The 19930-nt window shown below is 45.2% G+C and overlaps 1 protein-coding gene across 2 annotated transcripts in view; it reads right to left on the bottom strand.

Moving 5' to 3' along the window:
• Nucleotides 1-537: 537 nt before the first annotated feature.
• The window catches only part of RFX4 (regulatory factor X4), a 108817-nt gene continuing 89424 nt past the window's right edge, over nt 538-19930 (bottom strand). The window contains exons 17-18 of one of the 2 annotated variants that reach the window (XM_063445360.1): nt 19263-19398; nt 538-1380 (exon numbers count right to left, since the gene is read on the bottom strand). In XM_063445360.1, the coding sequence (XP_063301430.1) occupies nt 1111-1380; nt 19263-19398 (406 nt within the window). In that variant the 3' untranslated portion in view covers nt 538-1110. The remainder of the gene's footprint in view (nt 1381-19262; nt 19399-19930) is intronic. The other variant, XM_063445361.1, reaches the window with a different exon arrangement.

The following is a 19930-nucleotide window of genomic DNA, read 5'->3' as shown; positions in this document are numbered from 1 at the left end:
AAGTTCATATTAAGGCAATGTCTCTTCATTAGATATAACTGGTATGTGAGCGCTCCAATTAATTATACAGATCTACATAACAATCAAGATGAAAATATCAATAAACTTAAAAATGACCAATCTCGCCGAGATCACCACAATGACCACCATAAACCACAATTGAATGTACTGGGTGAGTCTTATCTGAATCAGAATACTCTACACATATATATAAGAGTATAACACAACTCTTATATATATGTGTAGAGTATTCTGATTCAGATAAGACTCACCCAGTACATTCAATTGTGGTTTATGGTGGTCATTGTGGTGATCTCGGCGAGATTGGTCATTTTTAAGTTTATTGATATTTTCATCTTGATTGTTATGTAGATCTGTATAATTAATTGGAGCGCTCACATACCAGTTATATCTTTTCGGTTTCATTTAATAAGTCGCTCCCTTGTATGTGACGCAGCCCTACTGTTATTTCATCCCATTGGGTATATTTATTTCTCACTGTCAGTCCATATTACATTTACATTTTGTTTTCAATGTCTCTTCATTAGCTCCACTGAAGGTGAATGAAACCAAGTCAAGATCCAGATAAACAAATACGTTTTCTAGACAGGAACACTGAGATGGCACTTGGTTCCTAGATATTATTTCATTAACAGAAGCCAAATTAGCATCAAACTCATTATTTGTGTCAATAAATATAATCAATCCACCACCTGCATCATCTACAGAAGAACAACTAGCCTGCACCTAATTAGCTGTTGTTGAATTTGCATGAGGTTCTTCTGTTGCTGAACTACAACTCCCATGATGCTCAGCTTCAGGATGGCTATACCTGAACTACAGAATGCAACAATGGTTAGAACAGAAAGTAATTTATATCGTTAACATACACCATATTGGATCAAGTGAAGAAAACAATTAACCATAAAAAAGACTCAATCTGGGGCCACAGAGTTCCCTAGAGAAGCAATAAGTTTAATTTTGCTACAAGGAATTTTCACTGTACAATGTGTCCATTATTTTTGTTTCTCTCATATTTATACCACTTTTTAGAAGCCAGAAATACAGTCTGTATGAATCCATTGAAAAAAAAGTTAATCAAAATGAATTTCATTTTGCCCATCCTGTGCTTGCTTCCCCATTTATGTAGGCAAAGCCTGGGAAATGTTGCATGTGCTCATATTCAGAGTTCCGACGTGGGGCTAATGATGCATAAACATCGTTGGAACTTCCATATCTTGCAGAGTGCATGGGCGAGCTTGTGTAACATGAGTTGGTTGATGCAACCTCTGGCCATCGTGGTGCTACTTGGCTGGGATGGAGTCTTGGCGTGCTGCTCATAAGACATGGTTCCATTCGTGTCTGGCTATTGAATGGATACTGCAAAAACAAAGAATAGATCAGTGTTAAATTCTGTAGCATTTTAAATAATAAAATATGTTAATTATCTTCAGTATCTAAAATCCATTAGTAGAAGCTGGTTTAACAGGCCAACTTGTAAACAATTGTCACACTACACAAATACACTTTGATTTTCAAGCACATTTGCCACACTCAAAAATACCACCTTGTATTCTAATGTACACACCTGAATTTATACATCCCGTTACTGTCTCTGTCTGCTACAGGTTGACCTGGCAGATAACTAGAAGTGATAATGAACTGAGGTGGCAGTTAGATTGAAAAACAATTTTAGTAAATATATCTTTAAATATATGGCCATCGTGGCACTAAAATAAAAACATCTTACTTTATCCACTCTATTCTACTCACTATCCAATCTTACTTAGAGGCTGCTAGCTCAAGAGAAACAATGACTCTCGTTGTTAATAACTTCACCAGTGTGCCATAGATCCACGCACTGTCTCTGAGGATCCTCAATGTAAGCAAATTATTGTAACAGTGACCGCACAGCTGATGTTTGCAGCCATCAAGAATAGCAGTAAACTGTCACAATGCAAGAGCAACCATATAAAACGATGCTCCGGTGGTACACCACCCTGGTCAAACTCTACCACATGCACAAAATCCCCACGGACCAGTGTTGGAGACTATGCGGACATAGAGGCACCTACAAACACATGTGGTGGGACTACCCCCAGGTGCAGACGTTCTGGCAAAAGGTCTGCGAACTCATAACATACTCCATAGACCACTGACGCCCAACCCATCGGTACTTTTACTGTCTAGACCACTAGACGGATGGACTAGATCAGGGCAAAAACTAATTCACAAAATAGCCTTAGTGGCCAGAAGGTTGATAGCTCAAACTTGGCTAAGACCAGAGGTCCCATCCATAGATATGGTCATATTAAAACTAAAAGACACACACCTCGTGGACAAACTGACCGCCCAGGTCAGGGGCACGCTCAAAACCTTTACCAAGGTCTGGGAACCATGGGAAACCTTCCTAGATGAATCCCCCTGACCTAACCACTGGTGCAGCACGGTGGACCTTGGGTTGGGGTGGGGGCGCATGGGCCTACATTACCTTGGTGGACCCTGCAACAGGTTGATCCTTACCCCTTCCTTCCCTCTCCTTCCCTCCCCATACCACCTATCTTTTTTCTTCTTTCATATTCATCTACTTCTTCTCTTTCACATAGTTTGGAAATGGATACACCCAGCCCGGTACAAAAACTTGAGGAGTAGACACAATTGAGTCCATATACACCCTCTGCAGTAGGCGGGTGGGTACACATAAGACGAATGGAACACCCGAAGGTCACACCATTGACAGGCACCAGGAAGCCAGACAGAACTTATTTTCTCACATCGTTACAAGCATACAGAACCTACCTAGGATGAATTTAAATACCATAGTATAACAGAATGCTTATGGTCCTGATCATACGTATACCTAACATGTAATACAAGTGACCTCTCAATGTTGTTACCACTGTTATTGCTATTGTGTTGCCAGGGCCGGCCTTAGGGGTGTGCGAGCTGTGCGCCCGCACAGGGCTGTTGGAGCAGGGGGCGCCATGCAGCCGTGTGTGTGTATGACTGTCTGCCTGTGTGTGTGTATGACTGTCTGTGTGTGTGTGTGCATGTGTGTGTTTGACTGTCTGCCTGTGTGTGTGTCTGTATGACTGTCTGCCCGTGTGTGTGTCTGTGTGACTGTCTGCCTGTGTGTGTGTGTGTCTGTGTGTATGACTGTCTGCCTGTGTGTGTGACTGCCTGCCTGTGTGTGTCTGTGTGTGTGTGACTGCCTGCCTCTGTGTGTGCGAATGTCTTCAGGTGTGTGTATGGCCGCCTGCCTCTGTGTGTGTGTGGCTGTCTGCCTGTGTGTATGTGTGTGGCTGTCTGTGTGTGTATGTGTGTGTGTGGCTGTCTGCCTGTGTGTGTGTGTATGTGTGTGGCTGTCTGCGTGTGTGTGTGTGACTGTCTGCATATAAGTATGTGTGTGTAAGACTGTATGTGTGGCTGTGTGTGTGTGTAAAACTGTATGTGTGGCTGTATGTGTGTGGCTGTCTGCCTGTGTGTGTGTGGCTCTCTGTCTGTAATTGTGTGTGAGTGTGTTTCTGCCTGATCCTGTGTGTGTGACTATCTGCCTGCGACTATGTGCACGTGGTGGATTTGACAGTGTATATGTATAACTGTGTGCATCTGACTGTGGGACTGTGTGCACATAACTCTGCAAAAATATACACATGCATTCACACACAGGCCTAAATGCATGTTTATATCTGAATTAAATAACTATCACACCAATCACCAATAAACCCAGCACAAATATCACATACAACCAATACACGCATATCACACGCTGTTAATACACCCATTACAAATATCACACACAGCCAACACATAACATACATATCACACACAGTCATCACATCTATCACATACACAGACAACACAAACATTACATACACAGACAACACAAACATTACATCATACATGGATGACGGGGGGGGGGGGGGGGGGCGCTGTGAAGATTTTTCGCACAGGGCGCCTAAAGGCCTAAGGCCGGCCCTGTGTGTTGCACATGGTAAATGTGCATGGCAATGTTTACTACTCAAGCAAAATAAAGAATATAACATTTCAAAAAAAATAAAAGAATAGCAGTAAACAACAGAGCTAGGCCCAATAGTTTAAAGGTATATAGATATTGTAGAAAGCAGCCTGTCGACCCCAAACCCTGATCAAATTCAGAAACCATGCAGGGGTATTTCAAATGCTGCAACAAACAACCTGCATATCTCCCATATAGAGTTATAGGGAAGAGAGATCACAAGCAAGTTCCTTTCTCTTCCTCATACATACAGGTATGCAGATACATTTTATTATTATTGTTATTATGATTATCGTGATTTATACAGCATTATGATATTCTGCAGCGTTTTACAATATTATCAGGGGGGAAATTTAACAATACAAAATGTTACAGGAACAATAGGTTGATGAGGACCCTGCTCAAAAGAGCTTACAATCTAGAAAAAAAGTGTTAATCACTGTAAGGTTAGAGGTCCATTGTTAATATTGCCATGATTAATTTTTAAATCAGAAGTCATGTTACTGAAGGGCTGCAACACTGTCCATTCTCAGAGAATGATCTTCTGCCTGGCTTTTAGCATAGGACTTGAAATTGTGCCTCCTGACTTCACTACACTCATTATAGACCCTTTTCCATCTTTCACATCTTCTACTTTTCATCCGACCATGATAGAGTTGAATATTATTATTAGCATTTATATAGCGCCAACATATTCCGCAGTGCTTTACAATTACAAAAAGGGGATATTTAGAGACGAAGAAGGCTCTGCTCAAACAAGTTTACAATCTAATCCTACTTCTATTTAAACTTTGTCGAGCATTAATGTTAATGTTACTGACTCTCATCCTTCCTTTAAGAATCATCCTACACGAAGAATGAGAAATTCCGGGGGCGTGGCCGGACCGCAGACTAAGATGCAGGGCCGGACTGGCCCACCGGGATACCGGGAAATTTCCCGGTGGGCCGTCGGCACCTGGGGCCGGTCAGACATGTGGGTATGCTGGCGGCCGTTGGAGGAACTTTTCTGGCGGCCGCAGGGGAAGCTGTGCTGTGTCTGCTCTCCAGCGCGCTACTGAATGAGACCGGGGCTGGAATATGACGTCATATTCCGGCCCCGGTCTCATTCAGTAGCGCGTGAGGGCGGGGGAGTAGACACAGCACAGCTTCCCCTGCGGCCGCCAGAAAAGTTCCTCCAGCGGCCGCCATCCCTGCTCCTCCAGCGGCCGCCATCCCTGCTCCTCCAGCGGCCGCCATCCCTGCTCCTCCAGAGGCTGCCATCCCTGCACTGGCGGATCCAGAGGGGGGGCAATGGGGCAATTGCCCCCCCGAGAATCCGAGGTTCTCCCTCTCCCCTGCTGGCTAATGCAGGGCTGTCCTGTCCAAGCGCCAGCCCTGCAATGTGCCTTCCTGGATCGGAGGGGAGATCAGAGATCTCCCTCTCCGGTCCGCAGGCACTGTTTGCTGGCCGCCGGCAGGGGAGGGAGAGAGAGAGGACCCGGGGGGCTCAGTCTGCAGCTCCTCCAGGTCCTTCTCCCGCGAGCACGGAGCGTTGCGATCTCGCGAGAGTGAACTCTAGCCCTGGAGACCGGGGCTAGAGTTCACTCTCACCACATGGACCACCAGGAATTCCCCACCGGACCACCAGGGATCGGGAAATGTCCCCACTCCTCCCTAAACAAAGGTAAGAAGGGAGGGGGGACATTAGGTATATTTAACAAAATTTTTTTTTTTATTAAATTAAAAAACAAGCATTAAAAAAAAGCCCCACATCCTTATCACACACATACCCTACAAACACATACATACACTGCCCCCACACACACACACATTGTCCCCCAACGACATAGACTGCCCCATACACACACAATGCCCCACATACATACACTGCCCCCCCACACACACATTGCCCACCATACACATACACTACTGATCCCACACACATACACTGCCCACATACACACACATACACTTCCCGCATACACACACATTGCCCACATACACTGCCCCAATACACACACACCCTACACACACATTGCCCCCCCACACACATACACTGCCTCATACACACAAACTTCCCCCATACACACATTGCCCCCCACTCACACTGCAACGCACACACACACACTGCCCCCTAACACACACTGCCGTCCTCACGTACACACTGCAACTTTCACACACACACACACACACACACACACTGCTCACACAGTCCTTCTTACACAAACACACACACACTGCACCCCTGCTCCTATGCCCTACTACAGCCCCATTTCCAAGCAGACCTCATGTAAGTTGTCAAACTGTTCTTAAACCGTTTGACTACTTACTCTGGGAGGGGGTACTGGCACGATAACCACTACACTGAGCTGTAGTGGGTATTGTGTCTGGATTATTTCTCTAAATAATCTGCAAGTGCCCCTCCCGAGGTCAGGCTCTGGATCCGCCACTGCATCCCTGCTCCTCCAGCTGCCGCCATCACACCCAGCTCTCTGCCCTGCATGACCCCCCTGGCCGGTCACCCACAGGTAATATGTGTTATGCTGTCAGTGTGTGTGTGTCATGGTATGTGTATGTCTGTGTCATGGTGTGTGTGTGTCTGTGGCATGGTGTGTGTGTGTCTGTCTGTGTCATGGTGTGGGTGTCTGTGTGTCATGGCGTGTGTCTGTGTGTCATGGCGTGTCTGTCATGATGTGTGTGTTTGTGTCTGTGTCACGTTGTGTTTGTGTCTGTATCATGGAGTGTGTGTGTCTGTCTGTGTCATGGTCTGTCTGTTGTGGTATGTGTGTGTCTGTCGTGGTGTGTGTGTGTGTCTGTCATGGTGTGTGTGTGTCTGTCATGGTGTGTGTGTGTCTGTCATGGTGTGTGTTTTAAAAATAGTGTTTTTACTCACCTTTTTTTTTTTCCACGCTATGCTGGTCTCCCCTCGACTGGCCCTGCCTCTATGGCTGAGATCATCAAGCTTGCCATAGGATGGGCTGCAAAACGCTACACCAATCAGCATCTTCTCATAGAGATGCATTGAATCAATGTATCTCTATGGGGAACCTTCAGCGTCTCCAAAGCGTGGAGGACCTGAATGTAATGACACAGGAAGCACCTCTAGTGACCGTCTGAGTGGCTGTCACTAGAGGTGTCACTTGGAAGCAATGTAAACACTGCCTTTTCTCTGAAAAGTCAGTGTTTACATTGAAAAGCCTGCAGGAACAGGCTATAGACACCAGAACCACTACATTAAGCTGTGTGTGTGTGTGCGCGCCTGCTAGTGAGCTTGCTTGCTTGCTTGCTTGTGTGTGTGTGTCTGCTACTGAGTGAGCTTGTGTTTTTATGTCAATGAGCTTATGTATATCAGTGAGATTGTTTGTCTATGAGGCTGTGTATCAATGAACTTGTGTGTGTCAGTGACATTGTCTGTATCTGCATGTGAGTATGCTTACTGTATAATTAAACGTTTTACTATGAAAGGACCAATATTTTATATTAGAAAAAGCAATATATATATATATATATATATTTACTCAATCATCTGGGGTGGCAAGACATAGCCTTACATATTACATGCGACAATATATGGCGCATTGACTTATGGGGCTGGCATATATATTTTTTCCAGGGCTGCTTTGTATCCCCAGTCCGGCCCTGCTAAGATGGACGTGTAGTCTGTGAGCTCCGCAGCATCCGAGCACAATCTACCCACTATCAGCAGCATCGAGCCCCCAAAACCAGCTAAATTACCCCTAACATGTCAGGGGCGCAGTCCGGAGCTAAATCGCAGCGAAGAAAAAAAGGTGAGCAGAAAGAAGCCGCGGTCTCAGTAGCCGATATGCTTACCTCTCCACGAGGCTCACAGGCCGCACAAGATGGCCGCCGGATCAGCCCGCAACACTCACCGGCAGCCACACCGGGCCCGGACTCACACAACCCCATTCAGCCAGACATAGCCAGCGTCCTGAACAAACTGACAGAAGTCAGACATTACCTGGCAGGGGAGATCTCCAAGAGCACACAAGCGCTGACGGCAGAGATACACGCTCTAGGCACCAGAACCGCAACACTGGAGGCCAGAGCTGACGCTGCTGCACAAGCCCACAATCAAATAGTGGCCCACTCACAAGCCGCTGAAAAGAGAATTACCGACCTGGAGTTGGAAATAGAAGATCTGGCAAATCGTTCCCGCCGGAATAACGTTAGGCTGAGAGGTGTACCGGAGGAACAAAACAAAGGCCCCCTGACACCAAAGATGGAGCTCTTCTTCCACCAATTACTACCCGACATCCCCAAAGATAAATGGGCGATTGACAGGGCGCACAGGGCACTGCGCGCCCGAAGAGCAGAGGGGATGCCGCCAAGGGACATTATCATCAAGTTCCACTATTACTCCTCAAAAGAAGCGGTCATGCAATACACACGCCAAAACACCCTGCAATACCAGGGTGCAACCATCACTGCATACCAGGACTTATCACCGACGACATTACAGAGAAGAAAAGCATGGAAACCACTAACTGCGCTACTACAACAACACACAATAAAATACACGTGGGGCCATCCCTTCAAGCTGGTGGCATTCAAAGAGGGAGCCACTCACACCCTCTTGCCAGGGTACGACCCAAAGCGCTTTCTTCGCAGCCTACGCATCGAACCCCCACCGACCCTCAACCTGCAAACGAACCAGATGCCAGAACTCTCAACGCTCCAAAGTGACTGGACCGACGCCTAAATCGCAAACAGACATAACGGACACGATAACTCTACAACTGGGGACACTGAGACCAATCTGGTACAGGCCGCAACAACGTATCGCAGCTAAGTACCGCTCATTTTTCCCAGAAGGGAAGGACTTAAAGATTGGGGGGGGGGGGGATCCTACTCCCAAAGCCCATCACCCCATGACCTAACACCCCAAAGTGAGAAAAAAGAAAAAAAAAGAAAAAAAAAAAGTATGTACAATTTGTTTTAAAAAAAAAAAAAAAAAAGGGGGATGTAAATGTATGTGCAAATGTAAATGTAACAGGTAATGAGTAGGGGACACACAGACACCAGAGAGCCACTCCCTACTCCGACCTACAAAATGGAGGGCACTATAGGCCATTTGGCATGTGGGACACACGCTCACTCACTACGAGCAAAGGTTACAAGGCACTCCCCAGGGAAGAGCAAATAGAGAGAAGGGAATGTCTTGTCGCCACAACTACTACTACCCGGTTGGTAGCGGGACTGCACGATAGGGGGCAAAACACACACACCACACAATAGAAGGATGATGTTAGGAGCAAATAGGGGGGGGGAGAGGGCCACAGGGTGAAACTACCAGAGGGGGGGACAAACAACCGAACACGGGGCTCACGACACCAAGGCTCGAAAGATGCGAGGAGCATCCACACCTTCCCGGGTATTAACAGAAACACCCGAGAGATAGGTGCGCGCTCACCAGTTACTCTGGCGACTTGTAAGACCAGAGAAAATGTACAACTGTATATATGCAAATCTGTTTATTGTTATGTACTTAATTATTATGTTAACGTTTTATTTGTTTTGAATGATGTCACAAAGTCACAGGTTGTTACGAAACACACGGAAGAGACTGACCTTTTACAACACCCACCCCACCCATCACTAGATCACTGGGGACTATACCCATACGATCCGCATATCAGACGACTGACGCCATGACTCTGAACATACTGACAATTAATGCCAAGGGCTTAAACACACCCAATAAACGCAGGACCCTACACAGAGACATTAAGGCTAAACAAGCGGATATCACTCTAATACAAGAAACCCATTTACCCAGGTCGGCACGCGTACACCTAAAAAATCATATTTATAACACAGTCCACGAAGCGAGGGCTCTGAGGAAAAAAGCAGGAGTGGCCATCCTGATACACAAACGATGCCCGTTTAACCTGACCAAAGCACATATAGATCCAGAGGGCAGATATTTAGCTCTCACCGGCACCATACACTCCACGCGGATACATATAGTAAATATATACGCTCCCAACACTCCTGAGACAGGATACTGGGATTCATTGAAAACACTATTAACGCACCTCACAGGTGGCATCTTAGTGATGGGGGGGGGACTTCAACGCGGTCCCCTGCCCGGCAATAGACAGGAGTAGCAAACCAGGAACGACTCGCGCGCAGGGGGGGGGGAGACAAGACAAATTACTAAACGCTTTTCTTACACACACAGGGCTATTAGACGCCTGGCGCATACAACATCCACACACAAAAGACTACACATACTACTCAGCACCACACAACACATATTCAAGGATAGACAACATATACTTAAACGGGGCTGGCATGTCCAAATTGAGCCAAACAGAAATACATAGCATCACATGGTCAGACCACGGAGCAGTAACAGCGACCCTGACTAAAATACAGCACCACAGTAGCTGGTCATGGAAATTAAACACATCACTCCTACAAGATGAAGCCATACTCAATGACACCAAAAAAGCTATATCAGACTACTTTACCACTAATGAGGGGGAGGATATAGGCCCAACACCACTATGGGCAGCACACAAGGCAGTCTTGAGAGGACACTTCATCACAATTGCAACCCATAAAAAGAAAACCAAAACGAAGCAACTCTTCGAGCTGCAGACTAAATTACGGAAAGCGGAAACTAGACATAAACAGGACCCCACCGCAGATAACTTCCAATCACTACAAGACCTTAGACATGCCCTGAAAGAACTGTCCATAGGCGAGATCACCAAAGCCCTTACGTGGTCTAAACGCTTTTTCTATGAAAAAGCGGGCAAAATGGACACACTATTGGCCAGGACCCTGAAACCCAGGCCCGGATTTCGACCAATCACGACCATAAAAACACATACAAACACTATAGCCAGCACACCTGAAGATATCAATAGGGAGTTCACTAACTACTTCAGTCACTTATATAACCACTCCCCCCACAGCGACAGCGAACACCACCAACACTTGAAAAACATAGAGACCTTCCTTAACCACTCGGATCTGCCCACAGTAACAGAGGGAGAAGCCGACCTCTTAAACGAACCGATCGCGCCAGAGGAAATCGCAGCAGCGATCTCAATACTCAAAGGCAACAAAGCCCCAGGCCCTGACGGCTATGATATCCAATACTACAAAGCATTTAAAACAGAACTGATCCCACAACTGACCAAACTATATAATCATTTTATGACCGGAGGAACCCCAGACCGAGACATGGCCACAGCAAACATAGTACTGCTGCCAAAACCCAACAAAGACACCACTCAGACCGCCAACTATAGACCAATCTCCCTAATCAACACAGATTTAAAGATATTCGCAAAAATTCTAGCGACAAGACTAACTTCACTACTGCCTAAACTAATACACTCAGACCAAGTGGGTTTTATCCCGGGCAGACAGTTATACGAAAATACCCGTAGAGGGGTAGACTTACTATGGCACATGGGACAGACCAATTCCCCATCACTGGCCCTGTCACTGGACGCAGAGAAGGCCTTTGACAGGGTACAGTGGCCCTTTATGTTCCGACTCATGGAAAAGCAGGGATTCCCAGAAAAATACATAACAGCTACCAAAGCACTCTACACGGACATACAAGCCCAAACACTTATAACCGGTGCCCAAAAAACACCTTTCAGTGTAAGTAATGGAACGAGACAGGGCTGCCCCCTGTCCCCGCTCCTCTTCGCGATGGTGTTAGAACCCATGCTGCAAGCCATCAGAAACGACCCTAACATCAAGGGGATACAAATAGGAACACAACAATACAAAGTGGCGGCGTACGCAGACGATGTTCTACTCACGCTGTCCGAACCAAAGCAGTCACTGGCACACCTGCATAAGCTCCTACTGGAGTACGGTGAGGTGTCGGGATACAGGGTAAACCTCACCAAATCGGTGGCTCTCTCCTTCCATATCACTGATGAGGACAACACTCATCTAACCAACACATACAAAATTAAACTAGCTAAAGAACAATTCACGTACCTAGGGATACAGTTAACAAAAAACTACTCTATGCTGTACAGGCAAAACTACACAACCCTAATACACAAACTGAAAAAAGATCTGGAGAACTGGTCGGACAAACCAATTTCTTGGATAGGGAGATTGCACTCCATAAAGATGAATGTCCTGCCCAGACTCCTTTTTCTATTTCAAGCACTACCCGTTAAAGTCACAAAAAAGGATATAGCCGACATCCAAAAAGCAATAGACGAATATATATGGCAGGGAAAAAGACCCCGGATAGCCAGAGCGGTACTATACAATCCAAAGTGGAGGGGGGGCCTAGGACTGCCTCACTTACACCACTACTATCTAGCAGCACAGATAGCGCAAATAGCGCATTGGCACAGCCCTGAGGGACAACATCAATGGGTAGATATTGAAACCACCCTCATGGGCAAAGACCCACCACAACTACTCATATGGACCCCTAAAAACCACAGGGTAATCCTCAGAACCACCTGCCCAGCAATCCTAAACTCTATAGACATATGGGACAAAACAGCCATGAAATACCAACTCATGAACAACCCCTCCCCCATGACACCGATACTACGTAACAGAGCGTTCCCACCAGGACTATGTACAGAAGCTTTCCTAGGAATTAAAAACACAGGGACACACAGATACGCTCACCTGTACCAAGATAACCAGGTAATCACCTTTGATCAGCTAAAAACTCTAGCACCCCTGACAAACCATGACTTCTTCAGATACATCCAAATCAGAGACTTTGCACAAACAACAGAAGTCAGAACAGCAGTACGCAAACGCAAAACCTTTTTCGAGAGCATGTGCCTTAGGGAACACATGCCCACGAAAATGATAACAACACTGTATAACCATATAGGGGAGGAATCAGGGGAATGGGGTACGTTAACCTACACGGACAGATGGGAAACGGATCTGGGAGAGAAGCTAGAGGGGGAAGAGTGGCGAGACATATGGGACGCAAGTTCCAAGATCTCAATATGCACCACCTTACAGGAACAAATGTACAAAATCCTATTCAGGTGGTACACCACCCCGACAAAACAATGCCATATGGGCCTGAGCCCCTCAGACACATGCTGGAGACTATGTGGAGAAAAAGGCACTTACATCCACATGTGGTGGGAATGCCCCAAGGTTAGGATATACTGGAAAGAGGTGACAGACCAAAACTCACGCATATTGCAAAGACCTCTGACTGCAAACCCATGGGCTTGCCTCCTGTCCAGACCGACTGAGGGGTTAGACAAACACAGTCAGAAATTACTAAACTCACTAAATCTGGCAGCCCGCAGGGCGTTAGCACAACATTGGAACAAAACAGACACCCCACCTATCACGCTTGTACGGACGAAAATTAGAGATAACTGTCTGATGGACAGGTTGACGGCCCAGGTGCGAAACACCTCATCTACCTACCGAAAAGTATGGGAACCATGGGAACAGTTTGACACATGATTTAGGGGACCTAACTCTCAACTGGTAAAACCAACGGTTCAGATAATAATGTTGAGCCAAACAACCCTGTAATGCGCAACTATGTGACACATGTTAAATAGTTTATGTTATTTGTTACATTATTGTATTATTTAATTACAAAAAAGAAAAATGGACGGTTACCATGACGGAAACAACGGGCTTCTGCGTAAGCCTAACTAAGCATATGTATTACCATGTAACTGTCAAACCAAAAATAAAGAATTGAAAAAAAAAAAAAGAATCATCCTACACAGTTTCTTTAAAGGGTTACTCCAAGTATCATAAAGACTACAACCTGCTTATGATGTGAGAGGTACCCTGGTTATGGGGCCAACTGTTTAGCAGCTGTTTGTATTCTTACATGGGATACAGCTGGGCTTTGAGACTCCCTGCTGGTTTGTTGACGCTCTTCCGGCTTCTGCAGAGCGACTAGAAGCCAATGCCATCACCAATTCACTGGCTGAAAGTGCAAGCTGACCAATCTCAGCCAAGGAATGACATTATGTGCAATTAAATTTGTACAGAATGTACATTAGTCCCCAATGACACTGCCGGAGGTGGAGTTACGCCTCTGGCAGCAGAGGGGTTGCACTCCGTACGAACAGAATTTCATACTAAGACACTGCAAAGACAGACTCCAGTCACCATGACCACTTCAAATCACTGAATTGATTATGGTGCTTGGAGTAACCATTTAACAACTGATCCTTTCTTCCAGTGAATGCAACACTAGGCTCAGTTCCCCTTGTTTCTCCCTCTATAGAACCCCCTGATTATTTATCTTCTCTTCGCTATAATAACATTTACTTAACAGATAACATTTAGATTGTCTCCTATTTTCGTTCTGTGGCACCTGACCTCTCCCCCTCATACACGATGATAATGATGATTGTTTCTCTGCCTGTGTTTTTACTATTTTATATAAAGCACCTTGGATAAGGAAGCAATTTAATAATGTTAAATAAATATAGGAAGACAGTTTTATATCCTCAATTAATATTAAATTGTCCTGTGTCAAGTCTGGTTTAAATGACATTTTAAAATGATGTCTATTTAGCAGACTTTTGCTTTAACTATTATTTGCCGAACAATATTTCACACTGTGTTAGAGCTGACAGTCTTCCATTCATTTTCTTGTAATATTTACTAGCAGGAAAATTGTTGGGGTGGGAGGATAGAGCAAATAAGGTTTTTTGTTTTTCCCCAGTAACTTGATTGCAGCTGTGTTTTCTAATGTCATAAGTTTAAAGGAAGAAAAAAGTAAAGACTAAAAATAATGCCATCTGTAAGTATCTTGTATTATATAATAAATTCTATTATGGCTAAAACATGGAAAGTTTTAATAGTGTAGGTCAGCTAATTGAAAATGAGTCATATTTTTTTTTCATTTCTTTCCACTGCATTTAAGAGTCCATTCAAAGACAATGTTTTAAAAACCAGCCTTGACATGTGCCTGACAAACTTTCCAATGCATTTTCTATTCAGCTCTTGTTACAATGTCCAAACTTAGCCATCTGCAGAGATGGTGGCATGCTGCTGGCACAATCACCTTTCACACTTAGCATCCGGTTTAATGAAAAGTACTTAAACTCCAAGACTCAAAACACTGTGTGCTAGTGATCTTTGTCAAGCATAAAGGCGATATTTGTTGCAGTAGTCTTGACAGGAAATTACAATTTTCTGGGTCAACTAACTTCTACTTCTGTTTACACCACTGAAGACATTTTAACCTTTTACTGTAAGATCCTTTTTTTTTTCCTCAAGGGGATATGACAGCAACCCAGGATTTACCAATATCCTAACATGAACTGAAATGTACGATACGTATAGGCACCAAGATCACTTCACCTCATTGAAGCGGTCTGGGGGCAATGTCCCTGTACCCCTTAGTCCTGTAATGTAAATCATTGCAGTTTTTGAGAAAATGCAATAATTACATTACAGGACAAAGACCGCCTCTAGTGGCTGTCAATCAGCCAATAGTATCACTTCCTGCTTGCTAGGCGACTTTTCATGCTCTGCATGATGACATCCAGCATCAGTAAAATCCTCATAGAGAATCATTGAAGTAATGCTTTCCTATGGAGAGGGCCTAATGCTCTCACGGCATGTGCATTAGCCCCCTTCAGATGACGTCAAAGGAGGCGGAGCGCAGACCCAGCACCGAGGGAGATCAGTGCTGGAATCGAATGACTGGGAGGGGGAGGGGGTTGTGGGAGGGGGGGCAGAGGGAACTATAGGTTAATGAATGCAACTTTACATGCAACTTACACTATAGCATCCCATTCAATTTTGGACCAGTTCTAGTTATTTAAAACCAGTATTAGAACCACAGCTCTGACATCTTATTAAATACAATTTGGCTCATCTTTTTTTTGGGGGCGGGGGGGGGGGTGGGGGGGGCAGGAGAATTATATTGCAAAAAGAAAAATATCTGTCAGCCTTTGTGGCCAAATGTAGTACTATATATACACTGATCAGCCACAACATTAAAACCACCTGCCTAATATCATGTAGGATCCCCGCGTGTTCCCAAAACAGCACTGATACATCCAGGCATGGACTCTGTCCTGTGGTATCTCACACAAAAACATTAGCAGCAGATCCTTTAACCCCTTAAGGACACATGACGTGCCTGACACGTCATGATTCCCTTTTATTCCAGAAGTTTGGTCCTTAAGGGGTTAAACCCTGCAGGTCGTGAGGTGGATCAAATCAGATTTGCTGTTCCAACACAGCCACATATGCTCAATTGGATTGAGATCTGGGGAATTTGGAGGCCAAGGAAACACGTTGAACTCTTTGTCATGTCCTCAAACACATATACTTATTACCTGTTATGTATTAAATTTTTATATGTGTGTATGTGTATATATATTTAGTTTGTATATTGTATTTGCTCATGTCCCCATTGAAGGTGCTTTTGGTGGTGGACAGTGGTCCTCTGTCAGGGTTCTCACCTGTGAGACAGACGGCCAGACATGGTCGCGCCTGGAATTCCCAACAGGGGACTTGAACCGGGGAACTTATCACTCCTAGTCCTGCTTTCTGCCTCTGAGCCACAGCAGCTTTACACAGAGACTACTGATTCCGGTCTTGTTCATCCTGGCATGGCTACTACACCGGGGGCTGAACCTTGACTTGTCTGTGTCTCACCTGACTCTGATCGATCATCAGCAGGGTATTTAAACCCAGCCTCGCCCTGTGCTCAGTGTCAAGTCTTTGATCTAGTGTTCCTGTGTCGTACCAGTGTTCCAGTTTATCTGCTTCTTATATTTGACCTCGGCTTCTGACTACGTTTATTCTGATCTCTGGCATCCTTTGACCTCGGCTATCCCTCGACTATCCTGCTGCTTCAGTCCTTGCCTGTCCTGCGTATTTGGTACTGCATCCTGCACAGACCCACAGGCCGGGTGAATTCTTACCTGACCACCTTGGCCTGTGGCTATCTGCAAGGGTGAGCAACATATCTGCGCTACAGACTCCCAACTCAGGTAAGACCCTGACAAAAGACTTGACCAATATGGAGTCCGCAGAAATGTGCTCACCCTCACTCCAGCAAGTGTCCAGCCTGGCCCAGACTGTTTCGGAGTTGCAGCAAGACATTTTTTCTCTTAAAGGCGCAGTACATCCAGCTCCGGAACCCTTTGTCATCATGCCCGACAGATTTGATGGTAACTACACGTCCTTTCAGTCATTCAGGATGGATTGCGAGGTATTGTTTTCTTTAAAGCCTCGAACTTACGCCACGGATTTCATCAGGGTCAGAGCGGCTATCAACCTGTTGTCTGGACGCATCAAAGTTTGGTCTTAGCAAATGTTGCAGAGGAAGAGTCCTGTCCTTGTCAGCTGGGAATCCTTTATTATTGCTATGGACTCACAGTGCAGGACCACTAAGCCCAAGCCAGCTCCACCTACTAAAAAATCGCGGAGTCTACGTAACCAAGGAACCGAGTACTATCACCACACCCCAGTGATGCTCTCTTATGATCCAGTTCCCAGGAAAACTCCAGAGGTATCCTGTGTTCCACTTGACCCTGAGGAACCTATGCAAATTGGACTTGTCCACTGCAAAGTCACACCTAGGGAGAGGGACCGAAGGAGAAGCCATGGTCTGTGTTTTTACTGTGGAGAAAGAGGTCACTTCATCACGCTTTGTCCTGTTCGCCATCCTAGACCTCCAGCTCTCCGACTGGGTAATAATTTCCTTCGTCCAGTGTACACCGCATATCAGCCTAAAGAGCTACAAGGGAGCCGTTATTCCTGCCCAGGCTTGGCTTCCATGGAAAATACTACACCTCCTGCTCCAGAGTCGTCTGCATCTACTACCAAAGTTACTTCCTGTAGTACCACCACTACTTCCTGCCCACTTGAAAAGGATTTACCTATGGATTGTGTCATTGCTTCTAATGGCACTACGGTCTGTAAAAAAGACCTAGAAGTGTTCGAAAAAGCACTGCTAGCTACGAGCACTGTTCCTGCCGAAGTTGTGGAAGTCCTTGCCACCTGTACCCGGAACCTAAAAAACCTGGACAGATCGTCAGCCGTACCAGAAGCTGGTACTGGGAAATCCCGAGCTAATAAGGGATTCCATACTGAGGACTTTCACTATGGGGACTCAATGGATTCTGATAGTGACTCTGGAGATGCGGATTATTTCGATGGAGAACCTACTTATGCCCAGAGGTCGTTTTTAAAGGGGGGGGTACTTTCAGGGTTCTCACCTGTGAGACAGACGGCCAGACGTGGTCGCGCCTGGAATTCCCAACAGGGGACTTGAACCGGGGAACTTATCACTCCTAGTCCTGCTTTCTGCCTCTGAGCCCACAGCAGCTTTACACAGACTACTGATTCCGGTCTTGTTCATCCTGGCATGGCCACTACACCGGGGGCTGCACCTTGACTTGTCTGTGTCTCACCTGACTCTGATCGATCATCAGCAGGGTATTTAAACCCAGCCTCGCCCTGTGCTCAGTGTCAAGTCTTTGATCTAGTGTTCCTGTGTCGTACCAGTGTTCCAGTTTATCTGCTTCTTATATTTGACCTCGGCTTCTGACTACGTTTATTCTGACCTCTGGCATCCTTTGACCTCGGCTATCCCTCGACTATCCTGCTGCTTCAGTCCTTGCCTGTCCTGCGTATTTGGTACTGCATCCTGCACAGCCCCCGTGCACAGACCCACAGGCCGGGTGAATTCTTACCTGACCACCTTGGCCTGTGGCTATCTGCAAGGGTGAGCAACATATCTGCGCTACAGACTCCCAACTCGGGTAAGACCCTGACATCCTCATGGACACTATTCTATCATGGCCAGCATCATGTTTTTCAGCAATTTGAGCTACAGTAGCTCTTCTTTGTGATTGCCTTGGCTCCCTGACTTAGGTTCACCGGTTGCCATTCTTTGTTCCACTTTTGGTAGGTACTAACCACTGCATATTGGAACACCCCTCAAGATTTGATGTTTTGCAGTTGTTCTGACCCAGTTATCTAGTTATCACTATTTGGTCTTTGTTAAAGTCACTTAGATCTTTTTACTTGCCCATTTTACCTGCTTCCAAAACATGAAATTCAAAAACTGTCTGTCTAATATATCCCACCCCTAGATGGGTGCCTTTAACGATATAATCAATGTTATTTACTTCACCTGCCAGTGGTTTTAATGTTGTGGTTAAACAGTATATATAGCTGACATCACAAATCTTCCAAATCAGACAAGCCCAAGAGCTCAACTATTACTTTTTCCACCCACCCTTGAACAAATCTGTTCCACAAGAGTACTAACCTGAGTGGTACTTCTGTAGGCTGTGTAATGAAGTGGTCCTGAAATACCAGACTCATGTGGTATAGATGTGTACTGTGTTCCGATTGGATGATGTCCTTGGTTGGTATAACTTCCATAATTGTAACTTCCTGTATATCTAAAGTAAGGGCACATTACAAAATGTGTTATAGTGATATCACATACATTACAATTAGCTAAATTCACCAAATATTCTATTTGCAGAGTCAGTTAACAAATTCAGGAATGTTACAACCCTAAAACAAGGGTGCGACATAAGGCACAAAGATTAGGTAAAAAAGAAATTGAAAAGAAAAAGAAAAGATGTAAGACAGAAAAAAAATGAGAGTTTGGATGGACAGCAGAAGACAAAGGAGAGAAAGATGGTGGAAGATTTAATAACAAAGATATCACTAATATATAGGGCGGAAGAAGAAGGCTCTCTTATATTATGTATGTAAATTACTTGTCATATAACACCATTTTATAACTGCAAACGCTGTGGAATATGTTGACGCCATATAAATGCTAATAATAATAGTATGCAGATATTAAAGTGCTGCACAATCAGAGGTTGCTCCATTCGATACTTTGCACAGAACATCACAGAACATTCAAGGCAAACACATTTGTTATTGCAAACACAAGCAATGTTTCAGTTCTCATTAGAG

The sequence above is a fragment of the Pelobates fuscus genome, chromosome 3 (genome assembly GCF_036172605.1).
Source record: "Pelobates fuscus isolate aPelFus1 chromosome 3, aPelFus1.pri, whole genome shotgun sequence".
Classification (NCBI taxonomy): Eukaryota; Metazoa; Chordata; class Amphibia; order Anura; family Pelobatidae; genus Pelobates; species Pelobates fuscus.
Note: the sequence above shows the minus strand (reverse complement) of the source record. Positions and strands in the feature narration are given on the sequence as shown.